This window comes from Melozone crissalis, unplaced genomic scaffold (genome assembly GCF_028551555.1).
Source record: "Melozone crissalis strain CALT ecotype California unplaced genomic scaffold, PUWL_Pcris_2 ptg000057l_1, whole genome shotgun sequence".
Classification (NCBI taxonomy): domain Eukaryota; kingdom Metazoa; phylum Chordata; class Aves; order Passeriformes; family Passerellidae; genus Melozone; species Melozone crissalis.
Window position 1 is genome coordinate 9608772 of NW_026535835.1, and position 19912 is coordinate 9628683.

General features: G+C 46.8%; 1 protein-coding gene across 2 annotated transcripts in view; it reads left to right on the forward strand.

Annotated features, from left to right (window-relative positions):
* The first annotated feature begins 2253 nt into the window (after positions 1 to 2253).
* Positions 2254 to 19912, forward strand: part of CLTC (clathrin heavy chain) — a 29903-nt gene continuing 12244 nt past the window's right edge. For both annotated transcript variants that reach the window (XM_054286977.1, XM_054286978.1), the window contains exons 1-15: positions 2254 to 2364; positions 9554 to 9761; positions 11839 to 12107; positions 12414 to 12575; positions 13337 to 13450; positions 13817 to 13990; positions 14606 to 14803; positions 15437 to 15637; positions 16191 to 16343; positions 16646 to 16768; positions 16940 to 17077; positions 17166 to 17330; positions 17419 to 17599; positions 17928 to 18091; positions 19751 to 19876. In XM_054286977.1, the coding sequence (XP_054142952.1) occupies positions 2323 to 2364; positions 9554 to 9761; positions 11839 to 12107; positions 12414 to 12575; positions 13337 to 13450; positions 13817 to 13990; positions 14606 to 14803; positions 15437 to 15637; positions 16191 to 16343; positions 16646 to 16768; positions 16940 to 17077; positions 17166 to 17330; positions 17419 to 17599; positions 17928 to 18091; positions 19751 to 19876 (2418 nt within the window). In that variant the 5' untranslated portion in view covers positions 2254 to 2322. The remainder of the gene's footprint in view (positions 2365 to 9553; positions 9762 to 11838; positions 12108 to 12413; positions 12576 to 13336; positions 13451 to 13816; positions 13991 to 14605; positions 14804 to 15436; positions 15638 to 16190; positions 16344 to 16645; positions 16769 to 16939; positions 17078 to 17165; positions 17331 to 17418; positions 17600 to 17927; positions 18092 to 19750; positions 19877 to 19912) is intronic.

Here is a 19912-nt window from a genome sequence, read left to right on the forward strand (position 1 = left end):
GGGACAATTGCAGTATTGAATCCAAAGGGACAACTGCAGGATTAAATCCAAAGGGAAAATTTCAGGATTAAATCCAAAGGGACAAATGCAGGATTAAATCTAAAGGGACAAATGCAGGATTGAATCCAAAGGGAAAATTTCAGGATAAAATCCAAAGGGACGATTGCAGGATTAATCAAAAGGGAAAATTGCAGGATTAAATCCAAAGGGACATTTCCCACCTCCATTCCTTGCTGTGGTGTACCAGGTACACACAGGGAAATAAAAGTGTTTTTCCCTAAGCATCTGAAAGAGCAAGGAGCTGTGGTGCTTTGTCATCATGAAGTTTGTTTCCTTCTCAATAAAGAAATTCTGTTTTATCACCATAATAACCCTGAAACGCTCCAGGGCTGGAGTGAGCAGTTTGGGTAAGAATTTCCAAATAATTGGAAGAACTTTGCTGTGATTTTTCCTGCCTCAGCTGTGTGCTCTGTGCCACCCTGGGCACTGGTTCAAGTGCTGGATTGTGTTTTATTGCTGTAGCCTGAATAGAGCATCCACCATCCCACCTCTGCCTCACCTCCAGCATTCCAGCACTGCCTCCAAAACCATGGAATTTTTTTTAATATTACAATATTATTGCTCATAAAGAAAGTGCTGGGTCTGGTAATTGTTCCTCTTGCTGTGATTGATGGGGAAGGGTTTTGTTCTTTCTGCTTTGGAGCAGCAGCAGCACTTGGTCTTGACTCATCCTCTGCTCTGAGTTTTGCTGTTTAATTTGATTTATATTTGCAGTGTCACAGCCCCTCATGAGTCAAATGCCATCTGCACCACCCAGTGGGCCTGAAATGAGTACACAGAATGCCCACTGTTCCTTGGGGCTATAAATCACTTGGCAGATCCTAATGCTGATTTTTTTATATATATTTTTTTTCTTTTCATTTTCCAAGTGAGGGATTTTTCCCCCACTGTGTTCCAGAGCTTCTCTCAGAGGTTTGGAGATGGGAAATTTAAAACAAAGTAAAAATTGTCTGGGGAAGTAACAGTGAGCTGTGAAATAAAATAAGATTTCAGAATAAGCTGTTAAATAAAATAAGATTTCAGCCATGCCAAGTGTGACAGCACACACAGCTCTGGCTGCTGATCCCAGGACAAAGTTAAGTTTTTACCTGTTTTACGTGCTGGAGGTCAAGTGGGAGTTAATAAAACACAGAGGGAAGTGTGGAGGAGCTTCATTGCTGTGCTGGACTCATTAACAGGGGCATGGGAAGGGTCTGGGAGAGCAGCCTGGGGGGGAGGGATGGGGACAGGGACAGCAGGGGGAGAGGAATCCATGAGATCTGGGGACAGGGACAGCAGGGCATGGGGGATCCATCAGATCCTGGGGACAGGGACACCACAGGGAGAGGAATCCATGAGATCATGGGGACAGGAACGCTCCAAGGATGGGGAATCCATCAGATCCCAGTCACAGGGATGCTCTAAGGATGAGGAATCCATCACATCCTGGGGACAGGGACACCAGGGGATGGGAGAGCCACCAGATCCTGGAGACAGGGACACCCTGGGGATGAGATCATGAGATCATGGGGACGGGGGTGCTCTAAGGATACGGAATCCATCAGATGCTGGCACAGGGACATCCCGAGGATGGGGGATCCATCCATGGTAACAGGGACACCCCGGGGATGGGGGATGCATCAAATCCCAGTGACAGGGACACCCTTATCCCCTCAGTGTCACCTCCGGGGGTGTGGCTCCATCACATCCCCATGACAGGGGGACACCCTGGGAGGAGGAGGTGGGATCCATCGCATCCTGGTGACGGGGACATCCCTGTCCCCGCAGTGTCCCCGAGGAGGGGACATCCCTCCCATCCCGGTGACGGGGACACCCTGGCGGGGTTGGTCCAGGGGCTCCCCCGGTGTCCCACTGGTGCCACTCCCGGTGTCCCCTCATGTCCCCCCCGTGTCCCCCCGGTGTCACCTTGCCCGGCCGCGCCGCCCCGCCCCACGTGACCGCGCGCGCGCGGGCCGGAAGTGACGCCACGGCCCCTCGGTCGCATGATGTGGCAAAAAAAAAAAAGGCCGGGGAAAGGGAGGGAGGGAGTGATGCGTCCCCAAATAGTCCCTTCCGGCGGCGCATCACAGCCGCCGCTCCTATTGGCGCCGCTCGCCGGGATTCCTCCGCGCGGCCGGCCGGCGGCGGCAGGTGCGGGTATCCTTCCGCGGCGGTATCCTTCCGCCGGCGGGGGCAGCTTCCGCACGGCCCCGCTCCGCCATCGCGGCCCCGCTCCGCCCGCACCGCTGAGCCCGGCCCGGCCCGGAGCGCCCCGCCGCCGCCATGGCCCAGATCCTGCCCATCCGCTTCCAGGAGCATCTCCAGGTGGGCGCGGGGGCGGGCGGGTCGCTGCCTCGCTCCGCCGGGGGAGCCGCCCGGGGACGGAGCCGGGGGAGCCGCGCCGGGCCTGCCCGCGGTGCCTCCGTGAGGGCGGCCGGGCGCGCTCGGCGCTGCTCGTCCCGCGGTGCCCGGCTCGGGGAGCGCTGCCCGAAGGGCGCTCCCGGGAGGGGCCGGGCATCCCGCCCTTGCCGGTGCCCGCGGGCCGTGCCCGGCGGGGTGGGCGAGGCTGGCGCGGTGCCCGGGCGGGCCGGGCGGTGCGGGCCGGGCGCGGGTGGCTCCGGAGCGGCGCCAGCAGGAAATCCCGGCCCGGCACGGGGGGTGAGGCGGGCAGGTGGCCGAGCTGTGTCCGTGTGCCGCTTAATGTATTTATTTGAATGGTCTTAAAGCTTCTGTAGTTCTAAGGACAGGCTAAAGCGATCTGCCGGTGTTCCCGCTCGGAATGTCATTTTGTGGAAGGAAAATCGCGTATTGCAGCGAAACGTGGGAGCTCTGCGGCTGCCTGCAGTGCAGCTGTGGCAGTGCAGGTGCCCAGGTGCCAGCTCCGCTGTCCGCCGGCCTCTCCCCAAGCCCAGCTCTGCCTCTCGGTGCGCCAGAACCACACGTTAATAGTTTATTTCCGAGTGATGGCTCTGAATTTCTCTGAGGTGACTTCCTGGAGGCGCCGGGCTGCGGAGCGGGAGCGCGGGGCTCCCTCCCGGGGCAGCGAGGGCTCCCTGCCCGTGGGTGAAGCTGCAGCGCTGGGAGGGGTCTGGATCCAGTTGTGCAATGGGCACTTCCCATCTGACAGGTCTGAAGGGCGAAGGGCTCTGAGTGTTACCGAGCTCGGTTTCACTGCTCAGGAATGTTTTTTTTTTTTTTTTGAGGAGAATTTGTCTAATAAAAGCCACATTGGCACACCTGGTCAAGGTCTTCTGGTGGTGCCAGTGTCTGTGTTTGGTTTGTGCTCAGCTAACTGGGGTAAACACAGTGATGGATTTGCATGATTTACAGCGCCTTTTTTTCTGACTCAAATGGAAAGTAATTTATTTCTAGGCACCTTGTTAAAAGAACCACTGCAGAATACTTAGTTGAAGGCTACAGCTGTTTATAAATGCTGCTTTGGTGCTTGTTCAGGTGTGTAGCTGAGCACTGAATGGTTTTACTCCAATATCGGTTTAAAAGCAGGCCAGAATTCATGGTTTAGGTATCCCTGTGGTGAGCAGCACTGACAGGAGAATGTCAGGAATTGGCCAGAGCTTCACCTCCCGGACAGTGCCTTGTCCAGCCCCAGGTGCTGAGGAGGTTCTGTGCACTCAGGTGAAAGCCAGCCCAGCTCTCAATCAGGCATTGTGGCACTGCACCTTTGTGCATTATTTAAGCCCCAAACCTTGCATGTGACCCACTGCCAGGTCTCTAATGACATGAGTACTGTTACATAATGAAACTCATCTGCTTCACGCCAGAAGTGCTGGGAGCTTCCAGGCCAGCACTAGGGTGGAACAGGACTACTCAGCCTCCAGACTGATTTGTCTGTTTATTTGGGGTTGGATTTGCATTTTTCTCTGCCTGTGCCCATTCGGTGTGGAGCACTGGCTGAACCAGTCTCTGTTACAGCTGCACACAGGAGCTGATCCTTTCTCAGCTGGGTGTGCACCCCTCCGAGCCTGGGTGCACGTGGCTCTTGCCTTTGAACTTCCTCCTTTCATTTCATTGAAAAAAAAATTCAGAGGAATTTGGGTTCTAGGAGTCGCTTTTCTGCTGAAGTTCCTGACGTAGATTTTGGGAGCAGAAACACTGATATTGCAATATTTTTGCTGTCCAGGCTCCTCATGGACTCAATGATACAATTTCTTGAACTGTACCTGACCCACATTTGTCTAGAAAACTTGTTGTACAGCTGTTGTGCAACACCTGCAAGTTTGTAGTGATTCTCAATGAAAGAGGAGGTACCCAGCTGGAGCCTTAAAAAGCAGGTGATGGATTTGAATGAGAAAGTTCTTACAGGCTGTTATTGAAATCAATCAATAAACACAATGTGATCCTGGTTCTCCACAGATTCATTATTGGAGGTTAAAAAGTGGTCAAGTACAAAGCTTGTCCTGGTGTTCAGCTTCAAGGCAGACCATTAGCTGCTACTGTTGGCAGCTTGGCTGTGTGATTTGGGAATGAAAAGGTGAAAGCTGCAGAAACCTTGCTCCTGAATGTCTCATCTCTTGGGGGCACAGTGCTTTGTACCCCAAATTGGAGCTAAAGGTGGACTTTGGACAAGTAGGTAACTTGCTGGGGAGGAGGGAGCTTTCTGGGGAGTGTAAAACCAAAAATGTTGTCAGGGCTTGTTTGTCAGAGTCACGAGCTCTGCAATCTCAGCAGCCCCAGGTGTGCAGGCTGCTGTTATCTGTGTGGTGTCTGCTCTGCACCCCTGCCTTGCCACCAAGGACCAGCAACAACAGCCTGGGCAAAACTTCCCTTGGGAATTTTCAGGGAGGAACCTGATTGCTGTGCTATCGACACTCATGTTATAAAACTTTATATAGCTGCTGCCTTTTTTTTTTTTTCTTTCCCCAAAGTGGCTATGAGGAAACAATCCACTGTGTATGTAGTGGGAGATCAGAGTTCAGTGTGTGGGATGATTGCAAATCTGGTTGCTCCTATCCAGGCTTCAGGAATTCCTGAAATGTTCCTCTGTGTGTGTTTGAGGGTGAAAATAAAACAGCTCCTTGCTGTGGTGGGTCAGTGGAGCTTTTCTAAGAGGACAAGTTCTTGATGAGTGAGAAGGAACCAGACTAATTAGCAGGTGATGAACTGTGATTGCCACTTAATTTAACCACACTACCCTGAAATATATAAATATTGAACTTGGAGCAGGCCCACTGCTGTACTGAGTTAAGGCATGAATAAATATTCTTCTGAATTTAAATATTTTTGTAAAACAATATAGAGAAAACTGCCAGCTCAGGCTGTGCACTTGATACCAGGACAGAAGTGCTTTTTTAACCCTAGGAAAAGGGGGTTTGTATCTATTGTTCATTGATGGAGCCAACCTGAATGGCAGCTGTGCTGTTCTGCTGTGGTGGTGCTTGGATGGCTCTTGGAATCACAGCTGGGCCAGAGAATAAAACAGGACAGCCAAGGATTCATAGAACAAAATATATAAATTCAGTACTTTGCTCTAAATATGACAAACAGCAAAATTGTTCCATGTATTGTGCTGACAGGGAGTTTAATGCAGCCTAAACCACAAATCTCTGCTGTAACAGCATTAGTTGGGAGCAGTTACATCCTCTGTGATAATGCAAGTCAGGAATTGGAGAACTGTGGTGCCTAATGCTGTTTTGGTGGGATTCTTGCTCTCTGCTTCTTAGTGGATCCAAATTCCTAAAGCCAGTGATTTTAGAATATTCCTACAGAGGGAAAATATGTAACAGAGAATGGAAGTGAGAGGGATTGTGTGTGTGTCCCAACTAATTGGATAGGAGCAATGAGTTAAGCAGTTTATGAGCTGTGCTGGGCCTGTCCCTCCCAGGCACTGGGGTGCAGGGCCCTGCTGCCTTGGTGCCTGGGCTGGTTCGTGTTTCCTGCTGGGCTTGGGGCCTCAGCCCAAAGGAGGAGTGGGATCAGTGGGTCTGAGCTCCAGTTCCAGCAGGTCCAGCCTCACTGGGGGAACTGGGGCAGTCCCACAGCACGTCCTGGCTGCTGAGAGCCTGCTGAGGGTGAGGCAGAAAATAGGAAGGATATAGAAACAGGAGAGCCCTTGAATCTCCTTATCTGCTGAAAACACGACTTCCTAGGCTGCCACAGGCTGTAACTCTTACCTTGCACTGGTGAATGTGGAGTACTTTGCCATGGACTGGCTGTGGGACTCTCAGAACTGCAGGGATAACTAAGAGAGCATCACAAACACAAATGGTTTAGTGTGACTGATGTTTGCTCTGCTGAACTTTGGTCTGTGGAATTAAAAGAGCAGCTCAAGTGTCTGCCTTGGTCAGTCAAAGCCTAGGAAAGCATGGCCTGGGATAGAGCTAAATATGATTCATTGCACACTGAAGTACTTCTCAAAAAAATTTATATTTTCCAGTTTAGTGGCGTTTTTCAGCTTTGTGATTTCTAGCAGGGTGCAGATAAGGAGTCTCTGGGCAGGGGCTGAGCAGCTGCTCGTGGCCACAGAGCAGTGGTTCCATCCTGTTGGGTGTGAGAGCTGAGGTGAAATGTGTGCTCAGCACTTCCGTGCCCTTCCTCACAGGCAAGGAGAAATGATCTGACAGCTAAGCAGACTGCCACAAGAAAGGGAACATTACAGGAAGGGGTCAACAAAGAGACTCCTGTCAGCACTTTTACCATTCAGTTTGATGTCCCACACATGTGACAACTTCTCTGGCTAAGTTACCAAGAATGCACTTGAATTATCTTCCAGTGAAAAAACAATTCTGGTAATCAGCCATTGCCTTACAACGTTACAGTGACTCACATCTCAGGGCTGCTCAGATAAATGCCATCACAGAATTCCAGGGTTCAGCAGAACCTGCAAGTGACTGGAGTATCTGATCCTGGGTGAGATGAGTCCTTTGGGGACTGCTGAACACAGGAGTTGCTGTTGTCCCTACAATCTGTTTCATGGTTCCGCTCTACTGGAGCAGCTCTTTCACAGAACACTTTATTCCTAGCAGGAGTCTGGTGTAACTGATCTTTCCAACAAATGGTGGTGTGAAATAACTCCCAACTGTAAATCAGTTGCCCAAGGACAGTTAGCAAGTTCTGCTTTCATATCTGCTTAAAAGCCAAGGAAGTGGGTTTTGTAGTAAAATATAGCAATGTCTGAAATTCCTTTTTTTTTGTTTATGAATCAGTGAAATGTAGTGGATCTGGTGCAGCATAAAATACTTGGGGGGTCTTTCCCTTTGTAATAGAAAATCTGTAGTCCTTAGTTGTAGTTCAGCTCCTGAGTTTGTACATGGAATAGTATTGAAATTTTCAGAATAAAAGCCTTCAAAGAAATATTTGCTGTCGTGTTTCCTAACAGTAATCTTCATCTCTGTTTGCTTTGCTTAGCTTTATAAACATGCCTGCCTCACTCACCTGAACTTCAGCCTGTTTGGGCAGGAAAACAACCAATATTCCAGGGAATGATCTGTGCTCAGGAGTTCTGTGCAGCCCAGAAATTCACCAGCTGGGCAAGGAAGTGCTACTCCTGGCTGGTGACACTCTTGTGTAACCAAACACAGAGATTGTCTCTGTCAGAGTCAATTTCCTGAGCCTTGAAGCAGACGTGGTTCATGCACTTGGTTTGTTGAGATGAAAGATGAAATGTTGGCAGGAGGAGTTTGTGCACTTAGAGACCTTGAGATGGTTGCACCTCCATCAGAAAACTTCTTCAGAGCTCCTGTGCCAATCTTCCAAATCTTTGCAAAGAAATACCTCACCTGTGATAACAGAAATTGTAAAAGTCTGCCATGTCCCACCTGGGTCAGAGCCTCAGAGCTGCACTAGCAGATGGCATTTGCTGTGGATTAAGGTAAATCTGCCTTGCAGTATCCAAGCACCTTTGCTGTGGTGGCTTTGTCTAGACCTCCCTAAGAGGTCCTGCCATCTGCTTGGACTTGCTGCTCTGATTTGTTCTGTTTTCACCCTGTGAGTTATTGCCTGCTTGGCTCTCTGCAGCCGCCCCCTCTACCAAATTAACGAGGAAATTGAGTGCTTGATAAATGATTTGGCACTTGCTAAGCCTGCAGCCCCAGCAAAAGGAAATGCCACGTCCCAGTAAGTCACTCCAGCTCCACCAGATCAAACTCCCACATCTCCAGCCCTTCCCTCCCTGCAGGGGTGTGATTGGGTTGTGTATAACCCTGCCTAGCTCAGGTACAATTGCCAGGTCTCGAGGACACTGCTCAAAGTGTGAAAGGGACTTCTGAGCTTGAATCTAAAATCTCCTAAATGGCTGGAGAATGTGGGGTCAGGTTCTGGGGTGCTGGACCTCAAACACTTGATTAAATCTGAGTAAAAGAGTTCTGAACTGTCAAGGAGTTAGGGTTTGATTTTTATTTTTTTAATAGCTGTCAAATGCTGTCACCTGGCTTTATTGTCAGAATATTCTCTGCACAATCTGCATCATCCATCCAAGTGACTTCTGTGAGGCTCGCTCTGTTAACTTGCTCTGCCATGGCTCAGATGTTACTTGTTCCTCACATGTGCTGTTGCAGAGCCTGAGCAAAGGGGAAGTGGAGTCAAACCCTCTTTATCAGGAGCTGCAAACAGGCAGGAGCAGAGCAGCTGGGGCATGGCCTTCTGGAGCTGGCTCAGAGCTGAGAGCTGATAAGAGCTGAGAGCTCCAAACCAGCACAATCAGCCTGAAATGCCTTTGAAGGTCTCGCCCTTCTTGGGGCATCTTGGGCTTGAAGGTCTTCCAGAAAGAAAAATACCAGAATATTAGAGCTGATAGTTCTTCTCATAGAAGAAAACTGGGGTTCTCAAGGTGGACAAGCTGGATATCTGTGTGATGTGACCATGGCTGCATTTTTGCTGTTAAAAATGCGATGAACTTTGTTTCCCTACTGACATCCTCCTCATACAGGGGCCTTGCAAAGTGCTGTTAGCTGAAATGTTTTGTTGCAAGCTGTACAAGAAATGTGGGCATTGAAAGGCTTCGGGGAGCAGGCTGTGGCTCAGAGAAGGAAGTGGTTTATTGATAACTCCTGTGTCAAACAGGGCCATTGGTGATTTCAGTAGTGCCCAGCTCTGCCTCCTGCTGCGAGACAGGCCTGGGCTAATTGCTAGACAGGCAGCTTTTTTTAGCTGCACAGGGATAGAGATAAAGCTCAGACACCTCACGTGTGATGTTAAGCTTGAAATAGTGATAGCTGCCAAAGGCAGTGGATGAGCTCAGGGAGGAGGGCTGGTGAGAGTGAGGGCTGAGGCTGTGAGTTCAGAGTGCTTTAAGCCAGGTGAGGGGGCTCAAAGATTGAGTTCTTAATGGTTAAGTTGTAAATGGACCTTGAAGACAAGATACAAGTGCTTGAATGCTTCTCCAGGAAGCCTGCTGGGTTTAGTTGAAATTGTGCAACATTTTGTGTTGTGCAGGTTTGGGGTAGCATTGCTGTTTGTCACCAAAAAAAGGCAAAGTCTGATATTTCCTGTGACATTCACAAAAGCTGCTTGTGGCTATACCAAGGTAATAATGTTAAACCTTTTTCTTCTCTTTCAGCTCCAAAGTCTGGGCATCAACCCAGCAAACATTGGGTTCAGCACTCTGACCATGGAGTCTGACAAATTCATCTGCATCAGAGAGAAAGTAGGAGAACAGGCTCAGGTGGTGATCATTGACATGAACGACCCCAGCAACCCCATCAGGAGACCAATTTCAGCTGACAGTGCTATCATGAACCCTGCCAGTAAAGTCATTGCACTGAAAGGTATGAGTTCTGCTAAAGGGCTGCTGGAGTGGATGGAGAGCTTGCTGTAGAGCTAGTTTAGGAGGGACTGAGCTCTCCCAGGTAATTTATGTGGGAGGATCCTGCAGCAATTTTCCACAGCTTAATGGGAGTTAAAGTTGAATGCATTTTCAGTTCTTCTGGAGGCAGCTGGGCAGGGAGCTTCAGCTGAGGCTTCCTGCTATTTTGCTGATCATTAGGATGAGTTTTTTCCTTCAGTCCAAATGCTGCAGCTTCTGAGCAGGGAGAGCTGGAAGCCAAGTGTGGCCTTTAAGGAATCATGTTAGAGGGAAGTGAGACCTGATCTAAGAGTATAACTCTTAGATCAACTAAACCTTTCCTTAGAGACAGGAAAACTAAGGCTGGGAAGGGGGGACAAATATTCCTAAAGGCCTTGGTTTGGCCTTGCTGAAAGAGGCCAGTGCATTTTTATTGTATCAGGCAGTGATAAGAGGAGTAAAACTATGCAGGGAAGACTTGTGTGGTGAAGGAAGTACAAGGTCAGCCAGCTTGGTATCTCTGATGTTACAGAGAACAAGCATTCCTCTGGAGTCTCCAGAAATGTCCATCTCTTCCCCTCAGAGGCCCAAAAAGCTTAAAGTGCAGTCACTCTAGAAATGCATGTATTGCTAATGGAAAGATTTGTATGTATCCAATGTTACCTAACTTTGCCTTTAATACTGTGCTACTGTTTTGTCACAACTTTAATGCTTTCTTGTGTGTGCAGATGGTGAGTTACCTCAATTGACTGTACCTAGTACCTGTTGTGTCTTATGACAAGAAAAAGCAGAATAAAATGGCTCAGATTTATGGTGCACATGGCTGAACAGTGGTGTTTAAGCAACTGAAGGCCTAAAAGTCAGAGGTTTCTGTGCCCTCCCAAACAAGGGAAACCCTAAGATTCCCAAAATTAATCCACTCAAGAACCCAAAGTGTACTTGAATCACTGGGATCTTGATACTGAGCTTTTTATGAACAGGACTGACCCCTTTGACTCAATCTAGATTTTGCCTTGTAATACACCTTGCCTAGCATGTAGGAATGTGTTACCTGAATGTCCTCTCCCTTAACCCTAAAGCTCCAGCTGCACTAGATGTGGAAACAAACTGCTGCCTGTAGCCTGAGTAACTCTGTAGTAGAGAGATTTCTCCAAGTTCTGGAGAAACTCCTCACTCAGCATCTTGCATCAATTGCTGAGCTAATGGCTTTGAGCTAAATCAGTCCTTGGTGAGTGCAGGCACTTGCCTCTGTGGCACTGTGACTTCCTCAAGCTGTCCTACAGTTACTAACTGTAGCAGATTTTCTGGCCTGCATCCAGTTTTATGGGATCTTTTCTATTCCTTCTGGGGCTACACTTATGTGTGCTTAAATAATTCTCTCCTATAAATAATAGAACTGGTCAGAACTTTTCTTATCTTCTCAACAGGAAGAAATCATTTCTTAGGCCACTGTGTTATACAGACTGGTAGATTTGACTGCAGGTGGCTGTTCAGGATGTTTGTATGCACCATTCTGTGTGATTTGGAGAACTTTTCCTCTTGCCTTCTAGAGCTTGTGTTGGTCCCTAGATTCCTTGCCCTGCGCAGCTCCTGTCAGTCTGGTTTGCAGTCAGTAGCTGTGTATCCCATTAGTGCAACCCCAAGGTTTTGGTTAATTAGCCTGAATTACAAAAGCCCTCTGCCAGCCTGACTGTTCCATGTTGTGCCCTTTTAATACTTGAAACAGATGTGGACATAGCTTTAAGTGCCACTGACAGCTTCCCTCAGAGCTCCAAGGAGCCTCAGCATGACTGTGACCTGGTGTTGGTGTATGTGAAGTATCCTCCAACCCATTTGTGTGGCTGAAGCTTTTGTCTCCTACCAACCCGTTCTCCACATCTGTTTGATTGCTCAGTAGTGGCAAATCAGTAAAATCAGCCCCAGGAGTGTGGTCTGGTTCCAAGTGAAGGCTGATCCCTGAAGGTCTGCCAGTGTAGAGCAGCTTTTTCTTGAAGGGAGTCCCCAGGGTTTGATGTCCTAGTGCAGCTCTGTCCTGTGCCTAACAACTCTGTGTCTTCTAGCTGGGAAAACGCTGCAAATCTTTAACATTGAGATGAAGAGCAAGATGAAGGCTCACACCATGACAGATGATGTCACCTTCTGGAAGTGGATCTCTCTGAACACCGTTGCCCTCGTGACGGATAACGCCGTGTACCACTGGAGCATGGAGGGCGAGTCGCAGCCTGTGAAGATGTTTGATCGCCACTCCAGCCTCGCCGGCTGCCAGATCATCAACTACAGAACTGATGCCAAGCAGAAATGGCTCCTGCTGACTGGAATATCTGCTCAGGTACTTTACCTCCAGGAAGGTGGGGAAACCCCAGAGATTGTCTTGTTGTCTCCTTCTACAGGAGCAGGACTGGTCTGTTTGTTTTATTAAACTTAAATGCTTGTCTCAATCTTCAAATAACAAACTTAAGTGTAACTGAAAATCTGACATTACTATAATTGGATTTGTAATGATATAAACACTAGTGCAAGGTCGAGTCTGAAGTGATGCTGTTGTAAGAGGAAGCTTTAAATGGCAGCATATTGACCAATATTAAATTACTGTCACAGTGCTTGTTTTTCCTGACACGTGTTCTTTTTTGTGCAGCAAAACCGTGTGGTGGGGGCAATGCAGCTGTACTCTGTGGACAGAAAAGTGTCCCAGCCCATCGAGGGACATGCAGCCAGCTTTGCACAGTTCAAGATGGAAGGGAATGCTGAAGAATCCACTCTCTTCTGTTTTGCAGTAAGAGGGCAAGCTGGGGGTAAGGTAAGGCTTGGTTCTAACCATATTGTAATCTTTGGTGACTCACCCTCGTTCTCTGCTTCCAGGAGAACAAGTGGTTTAATGCAAAAAGTTGCATTTAAGGAAGAAAGTGAAGGACTGTGTCAGTCTGGATATGACATGTGGTGCATGCAGAGCTTGGACTACCTGGTGTAGCAAGAATCTGTGAGTGGAGAAGTTAAGTGGCATGTCATGACCAGCCCAGTTAGCTGCTTGAAACATGTGACTCTCAGCCTCACAGGCTGAGCTTGAGGGAAAAGCTGTGGTAATCTTTCTTTGATGCTGATCCCTGGTATCAGACTCAAATAATTTCCAAATTATTGGATGGAAATAAAAAAAAAAGTAAAGCAATAGTGTTGCAGGGCTAAATAATGATCCCATGTGAATGCTGGAATTATGTGAGTTAGAGTAAAACCAGAGCTAGATTCAAAGAAACATCTTCAGAACTGTCTCTGCAGAATGTGAACCAAGTTAAAAGATTGCATCTAAAGTAACCTTACTGAATCCTGAAACTTCCAAGTAATTAGGGGCAACTAAAGATCATGTTTAACTGTTTTCCTCACCTCTGATACATGAACACCAGGTGCGACACCTTTAGCCAGTGAAAATATTTATGAAGATTAACTTAGTTTGTCTTTGCATAAACTTGGGATTAAGGCTGAGCAGCAAGAGAACTGCTGTAATTTCATTGTTGAATCTATTGTGAAATAAATTAGATGCAAGAATTAATCTTATCTCTTGCACAGCTGCATATCATTGAGGTTGGCACACCACCCACTGGGAATCAGCCCTTTCCAAAGAAAGCTGTGGATGTCTTCTTCCCTCCTGAAGCACAAAGTGACTTTCCTGTTGCTATGCAGGTATGACAGCTGCAAAAGGTCTGCAGCCTCTCTTGGTGGATGTGACAGGAGCAGGGAGGGCACTGGGAGCCAGCTGCTTTATGTGGGCCTAAACTGGTGTGACTGGTGTGGCTGCTGCTCCTGCTTCAGTAGTGGGAAAGTAAAGGTGGAGACAAGCAGCATTCAAAAGCAGCATGTTCTTATTTATAGAAGAAATATCCATATGTTTTAACTGCTTTTCAAGCTCTTCAAACGTCATTCTGCTGTGATAGTACTCAAGTAAAAATAAAACAGCACTTCTGGCTGTCCTGAAATGGCCCAGCTGTTCCAAAAGCACCAACTCATTTATCCAGTGCCAAATTTGAGTAATCTATTTCTGTTTTGCAGATCAGTGACAAGCACGACGTGGTGTTCCTCATAACAAAGTATGGCTACATCCACTTGTATGACCTGGAAACTGGCACCTGCATCTACATGAACAGGATCAGTGGAGAGACCATTTTTGTTACTGCACAGCACGAAGCAACAGCTGGAATTATTGGGGTCAACAGAAAGGGACAGGTAAGGAAACTTGGCCTGGAAGCCACTTCTTAGCTGATCCCACTGGCTCTTCATGATTCACTGCAGGGTTCATGTCTATGAATAAAAATTCAGTTTCCAGAAATGTTAACTTTGAACTCTGCTCAGAGCGTGTGAGGTCTGACAGTGTTGTGTGCCCCAAAATAAATTTGCTGTTCTATCTCCATACTTAACTACTTTATGAACAAGTTACTAACATTGTACAGCCATGCCTTTAGCCCACATTGATTTTGGGTGGATTCCTTGTTGAGCTTGGGAAATACAGAGCAGATTTGTTCCTGGTATCCTCTAGGATTGATTACCTAAGACATTGAGTTTTAGAAAGATCCCTGTGTCCCTGAAAGATCCATTGTATTTCTGTGTTTCTGCCTCTGCAGATACTTCAATTAAACTGTTAATTGCCTGCTTTGATGCAGACAATGGATGATGTTGGTTCTTTCTGACCAGAGGCCTCTTTAATAAAATGATAATTATGAGTTATCAAGGGATGAAAAACTTTCCATGAATACCCTAACTTCCCCCTCAGAAGTTAGCTTAGCCTTTGGTTCACTTTTGACACTTGGGCTAACTGGATGTTTCCCCTGGTGGTTTCTCCAGGTGCTGTCAGTGTGTGTGGAAGAGGAGAACATCATTCCCTACATCACAAACGTGCTGCAGAACCCTGACCTGGCGTTACGGATGGCTGTCCGCAACAACCTGGCGGGGGCTGAGGAGCTCTTTGCCAGGAAATTCAATGCACTCTTTGCACAAGGGAACTACTCAGAGGCAGCAAAAGTGGCAGCTAATGCCCCAAAGGTAAAGTGTTCACAACAGCACTGAACTCTACTGGCTTCAGGATAGCTCAGTGAATTTTTCTAGTGGCAGGAACACATTCTTGTTACTGCTCGTGTCCCAAGGTAGTTTGGTGCTTCACAGGTACCTTGGGTGATGACAGTGATTGCAAGATGGATGATCTTGGAGTTTGTAAGGCCCACAGAGGAAGGGAGGAATAAATGATGAAGTAATGGCTATGATTCATAACATTTCTGGTACTCACCTTTACTTCTCTAGTGATGCAAAAAAGTGTCTGTGAAAAGACAACCTCTAGCTGAGGGTACACCTGGAAACAGGATAAAAAAACCCAGGCTAAGACTAAATTCAGATGAGAGGAACTTGCTTGCAAGGCCAAGAGTGTCCTAATTCTGAACTTAAATCTGCATTGCTACTGAAATAAATGTAATGGGTTATTATAGCACATTTTCTGTCTAAGCATCTCAATGTCTGAGCTGGTGTTCAGCCATATTGCTCCTGACATTCTGGGCTGGCAAAGCATAGAAATGCTTGTGACAGCTACAGTGACATTACCTCCAGCTTCCTGGAGAAACTCTTGCCAAGCCACAACAGCAGAAAATTGAAGTGGATCTCTCTCTCTCTCTCTGTCTCTGGCAGGGAATCCTGCGTACTCCAGACACCATACGCCGGTTCCAGAGTGTTCCAGCTCAGCCAGGGCAGACTTCCCCTCTCCTGCAGTATTTTGGCATTCTGCTGGACCAAGGGCAGCTGAACAAGTATGAGTCACTGGAGCTCTGCAGACCAGTGCTCCAGCAGGGCCGCAAGCAGCTCCTGGAAAAATGGTTAAAAGAAGATAAGGTGAGTTTGGGGTTGATACCTTCAGAGCTGTGGGGGGAAGGAACAGCACTGCCTGACAGCCTCCCCCCTTCCCAGGAAAATTCAGCTGGGAGCTCAGCAGTGACAGCAAATAGCTGAGCAATAGGTGCTCACTCTACCTGTCACTATGACTCAAACTACTGCAAGAGAATTGATCAATTCTCACTCATTCTGCATTTAAAATCACAGCAGGCTGTGCAGAGCATGGAAAGCTCTGAGCTGCTGCTGGGCTTTGCCAAGCCAGTCCATTGGAAACTGACTGCAAGTGCTGTGAGCTGTGGTTACAGCTGTGTAATTAATTGGAGAGACATGCTGGTACAATGTGTCACCCAGTTCTGGCTCTGAAAATTCATTTGAGTGCTGTAGAGCGTGAGGAGCTGAGCCCACTAGAGCCCTGCTGGGAGAGTCAGCTCAGGCTGTCAAGCTGGGGCTTATTTTTTAAAGTCCAAAAGGAAGAGAAATGAGGAAGAGAGTGGTAGTGCATCTCAGCATGGCTCTGTCAGGGTGGGCTGACTGCATTTCTGTTTGTGAGCAGCTGGAGTGCTCGGAGGAGCTGGGAGACCTTGTGAAATCTGTGGATCCCACGCTAGCACTTAGTGTCTATCTCAGAGCCAACGTTCCAAACAAGGTCATCCAGTGTTTTGCTGAAACAGGACAAGTCCAGAAGATTGTTTTGTATGCTAAGAAGGTGAGAGAAAATTAAATTGCTGTATCTGTCCTGTATTTAATGATAACTAGTGCATGTTCCAAAGTAACTGGGAGTAACTGTGGGGAATCTGAGAGCCTGTGTAGTATTTACTTTTGCCTCAAGTTTTTTATGAATAGCTACTGTTAGACTTCATACATGGGTCTTTCCCTACTTCCCCATGTAGCCTTTTCCAAAAGAGGGAATCCTGGCTGAGTTGTGTAATCTCCTGACAGTAGCTTTGACTGAGCTCTGTATTTAACAAGGTGCTCTTGCTGAGTTCTCACTTTCCATCATCTTCTCAGGTTGGATATACTCCAGACTGGATCTTTTTGCTGAGGAATGTAATGAGAATCAGCCCTGATCAAGGACAGCAGTTTGCACAAATGCTCGTTCAAGATGAAGAGCCTCTTGCAGATATAACTCAGGTAAATAACTTTATTGCTGTGAGATGTTGACTTCCAAGCATTAGATTGGTAAGAGGAGCCCTGCTCAAACCATCAGAGCAATGAGTTTGGATTTAGCTATTGATGCTTAAATATACTTCCAGTTCCTAATCAAAAACCTAAATTTCTTTCCTGTTTTTTTTTTTTTTTCAGATTGTGGATGTCTTTATGGAATATAATTTAATCCAGCAATGTACAGCCTTTCTGCTGGATGCACTGAAGAATAATCGTCCCTCAGAAGGTCCCCTGCAAACACGTTTACTTGAGATGAACCTCATGCACGCCCCTCAGGTACTGCTCAGGCTCCCTGCAGCTGGACATGGCAAACACTGCTGGGAGTGCTCAGGAACTGAGTGAAAATGTTCCCTGTTCCTTCCAGGTTGCAGATGCCATCCTGGGAAACCAAATGTTTACTCACTATGACCGGGCTCACATAGCTCAGCTGTGTGAGAAGGCTGGTTTGCTGCAGAGAGCACTCGAGCACTTCACAGACCTCTACGACATCAAGCGTGCGGTGGTTCACACTCACCTCCTCAACCCTGAGGTAAGGCATCAAACACCCTGCACCTGCAAATCCTGCCTCTAATAACTGCTCTTTGCTCAGGTCTAAGATGCCTTGTGTGTCTTTGCAGTGGTTAGTGAATTATTTTGGGTCCTTGTCAGTAGAAGACTCCCTGGAGTGTCTGCGTGCGATGCTGTCCGCTAACATCCGTCAGAACCTGCAGATCTGTGTCCAGGTGGCTTCCAAGTACCATGAACAGCTGTCAACACAGTCACTCATTGAGCTCTTTGAGTCCTTCAAGAGCTTTGAAGGTGAGTCTGTACTGCTGCAAGAGGAGCTGTTGCTCACCTCGTTACAGATGTGTGTCTGCTGAAATCTAGAATGCCATAATGAGCTTAAGTAGTTAGGCCTCAAACTGTGTTGAAACAGATCTAAACCTTTCCCTGTTTAGGGTGGATGCCACTATTCAGTTGCATAATTGTTTTTTCTGAAATCCTGGAAAATGTTTGGAGCTGTAGAAAAACCTAGAATGCTGGCCTCTTGCCTTTGTTGAAAATGGGTGCTTTAAATTTTTGTAGCCTTTGGGATTTGTATTTTTAAATGAGACCAGCAAATAATGTGTTGATTGTTTCTCTCCAGGTTTGTTTTATTTCCTGGGCTCCATTGTAAACTTCAGCCAGGATCCAGATGTGCACTTCAAGTACATTCAAGCTGCATGCAAGACAGGACAAATTAAAGAAGTGGAAAGAATCTGCAGGGAAAGCAACTGCTATGATCCAGAACGTGTTAAAAACTTCCTCAAGGTAATGTTTGGGTAACACTGGACTGTCTGGGGCTGTTGGGGGTTCTGATAAAACGTGGTGTGTCACTAGTGAAATGAGGCAGCTCTGTGAAAACAGATGAGTTGTAACCTTTGCACTTAAGGATCCAAGTGTCCTCAAACCTGAGGTATCTGCCATGTTGACAGTACCTCCTAATGAAGTCTGAGCCTGGAATATTGTCTAAAAAATAAGAATGTCAGGTCACTTCCTCACTGTTCTTGCTAAGGTTAATCTGGCTTGAACTCTTAACCTGTAGTAAATGTCCCAGCTTACCAAGAACTTGTTAAAAATGTCTGCTATGAAATAGGAAACAGTTTGCTTAACTTGACAACACCCATAGTGCCAAATGAGTTGATAACTTAATGCTTATTTATAGTGTAATCAACTCCAAGTGAGCAACTACAGAAACAACAGATGAAAAGAGTCAGTTCATTCCATAAATGCTTTCAGGTTCAGGGCTGATCTTACTCCTACACACTGAAATTTCAGCCAGGTGAGCCATGGTTTAGCTCTGCTGGGAGATGCCAGTCAGTGGGCAATATCCTGACTGATGCAGAGCATTGCTGGAGAGTAGGGAAGGATGCTGTGCTCAAAGTTCAGATTCTGTAGTCTTAGAACTGAGCTTATTGACAAACACAACACTGAGAAATACCTGAGGAACCATGTGGGAGGGGAAAACTTTATCTGGGAACATTTCCTGCCTTCATGTTTGTTGGTTACATAGCATAGTCTTAGATTTTGCTGATCATATCTGAAGATGGCAAAACTCTTCCCAAGAGAATTCTCTAAAACAAACCTGGTGTCACCGAGGTGTAAGGTATGTCATTTGATCAAGCCACCTAAGATATGTTATCAAGCTGTCAAATTCCTGATGAAAGTTATTGTTTTTTGTGCTGTTCCATGTCTGGAATGTGCAGGACATGTACCAGGTAAATCTCCCAGTACAGGCCTCCCTGTGTAAAGTCCTTAAGTGTAATTTATATGTAGGATTATATTCTGGGATGTGCATGTTGGAATAAGTGATCTGAAATATGCATCCGGAATACTGTCTGCCACATAGACTAAGCTTCTGTACTGTAACCATTGTAACCTTATGCTGAAAGTTGGAATGCTTTTAGATAATTAATCTGGTAAGCAGTTTAAGTAGTACTGCTATAGAGCTTAATTCTCACTGTTCTCTAAATCCATAGTTAGGAGGTATCACATGACACATGGCACTCAAAGTTAATTCTGTATCTAAGTTTTACATTATCAACCACAACTTAATCTAGTCTTGGTTAAATTTCTTTTGAAATCCCAGAGTGCTAATCCTGCACACCAAACACCAGTGGCAACCAAAACTATTCTCTATAGCCTAGGCTTGTAATAGTTGTATTGTGTTGTAAAACTCTGTAGAGTCTGCCATGCAAAGGAGCAGGGTTAAACTCCAAAAAGCTTCTTGCTCCTCACTCCCTGCAGTGGGTGTGGGTGCTCTCACTTTACATCTTGCAAACAATTAGCTGAACAACAAGCTGTCATTATTTGGTTGACTGTTGAGATTGGCTTTCCAAATTCAGCTGCTTTGACAGTTTAAGTGACTGTATTATTTGTCTGCTTAAGTCCAAGAGCAAAACCAAATTACTAAAGCTGTTCTCTTTCTAGGAAGCTAAACTCACTGACCAGCTGCCTCTCATCATTGTGTGCGACCGCTTTGACTTTGTCCATGACTTGGTGCTGTATTTGTATAGAAATAATCTCCAGAAATATATTGAGATTTATGTACAGAAGGTAGGTGACAACTTGTCCCTTGGCTTCAGTGAGTCA